General features: G+C 35.2%; 1 protein-coding gene across 1 annotated transcript; it reads right to left on the minus strand.

The window, feature by feature from the left end:
* Nucleotides 1-359: 359 nt before the first annotated feature.
* Nucleotides 360-1,307, minus strand: LOC130850058 (olfactory receptor 8H1-like). The gene has a single exon (XM_057729387.1). It carries the CDS (start codon nt 1,305-1,307, stop codon nt 360-362), a length of 948 nt encoding a protein of 315 aa, XP_057585370.1.
* Between the last annotated feature and the right edge of the window lie 676 nt (nt 1,308-1,983).

A 1,983-nucleotide genomic window follows, 5' to 3' on the forward strand; every position in this document is an offset into this window, starting at 1 on the left:
AATCACTCTGCTATCTTTCCTCTCCAGAAAGTAGTCAAGATAATTTCTAAAACTTTGTTTTAGAATTTGTATGATATTGTTTAAAAGGTGACAACTATACTTTTTCATTTTGCAAATCAGTTGCCTTTAAAACAGATTTGTAGATCATGGATTTAACGGGTTTCAGCATTTCCAATTACAACATGGATTTTTAAGACATATTTCTGGAAATGCCCAAGATCATATTCGGTCAAGCAAAGTATGTTTCAAAAGAATCAGTCAATCAAACAATCGATTTCTTTCTAGAAAGGAAGCAAGAAAATACAATATAGGGAATTAAAAAACAAACAAACAGATCAGCTAAAAATTTAACTTCACAGTTATTTTAATTGCTTGGAGACTTTTCTCTTCTGCATGACTCTAATTAGAGCATTTTTTACTACTTTGTTCCTGAGACTATATATGAGTGGATTCAGCATGGGGATGACAATGGTATAGAAAACAGAAGCCACTTGATCCTTTCCCATGGAGTAGGACTTACTTGGTTTTAAATAAGTAAAAATCATAGTGCCGTAAAAGATGGTGACTCCCAGGAGATGGGAGACACAAGTAGAGAAGGCTTTTTGCTTCCCTGAAGTGGATGTGATTTTCAGAATAGTAGACAGGATGGACACATAGGACACAGATATTGTGATAAGAGACACCACTAAGGTGGAGCCAGCGACAATGAATATCATGATTTGAATGTCATGTGTGTCCATGCAGGACAGGACTAAAACTGGAGATGTGTCACAGAAAAAGTGATGGATTATATGGGAGTTACAGAAATCCAATCTGCTCATGCAAAGCACATTGACAAAGGAGTCCATGAAGCCAATCAAATAGGATCCCAAGACTAGGGAGCAGCAGCGTCTTGTGGACATAACAACTGGGTAATGCAGAGGCTTGCAGATAGCTACATAGCGATCATAGGCCATTGAGGAGAGAAGGAAACATTCAGTGGCACCCAAGAAGACAAAGAAGTACATCTGGGTGAAGCAGTTCCTGAATGAAATATACTTGGTGGACGTCAGTAAGTTTCCTAAGGTTCTAGGGGTGATGACGGTTGAGTAACTGAGGTCGAGAAATGACAGGTGACTGAGGAAAAAATACATGGGGGTGTGAAGCTGGAGATCCAGGCAGATGATCAGCATCATGCCTGCATTCCCCAGCACAGTGATCAGGTAGATCAGGAGAAACAGCATAAAGAGAACCAGCTGGAGCTCTTCAGAATCTGTCAATCCCATGAGGATGAAGTCAGAGACATGTGTGGTATTCCTTCTATCCATAGTGTTCAAATGCTCTATATTGTTGAGACATCAAATTAATACTTAGCAGGAATTACTTCAAAAAGATTTGTGTTTCTATGAACAACATGCCCTATGTATATTAATTTAATGTTTTCAAGAAGTAATGAAAATTATTTGTGAACAGAGTATGAAGAGAAAAATCTTAATCTGATTGCCAAATATAAAAATAGTTGTAAATTGACATTGGGATATAATATAATGAAACTAATATATTGAATAATTAGAGTAAGCTTGCAACTTTTCTAAATGCTTCCCTTTATTTTTTATTATTTGAGTTTCATTTCCTTTTATTTTCAAGGACTTTTAAAATGCTTCCCTTTATTAAAGCATGTAATTCCCATGATTGTATTATACCATACTTAGTCCTATTAACCACATTTTTCAGATGAGAAAAAATGCACAGTGAATTTAGGTAATTTGTCCAGAGTCAATGTTGTTAAATGTTGGCTCTGTAATTCTACTAAGATAAATTGATGACAGAGAGAGAGCCTGCTTGTAATACTATATTCCTATTTATAATTAATTTCAGCAAACCTGAGGAAAAAATGCTAGGTATATATTAAAGTTCGAAGTGCAGTTTTTTTTTTGTTGTTTTTTTTTTTTTTGATTCGCTAACAAAGATTTATTTGTTAGAGGGAAGAATACAGCTTATTTT

The sequence above is a fragment of the Hippopotamus amphibius genome, chromosome 3 (genome assembly GCF_030028045.1).
Source record: "Hippopotamus amphibius kiboko isolate mHipAmp2 chromosome 3, mHipAmp2.hap2, whole genome shotgun sequence".
Classification (NCBI taxonomy): Eukaryota; Metazoa; Chordata; class Mammalia; order Artiodactyla; family Hippopotamidae; genus Hippopotamus; species Hippopotamus amphibius.

What these genes read in the sequence shown, in the direction of transcription:
- LOC130850058 (XM_057729387.1), bottom strand. Translation starts at nt 1,307, where the DNA reads ATGGATAGAAGGAATACCACACATGTCTCTGACTTCATCCTCATGGGA.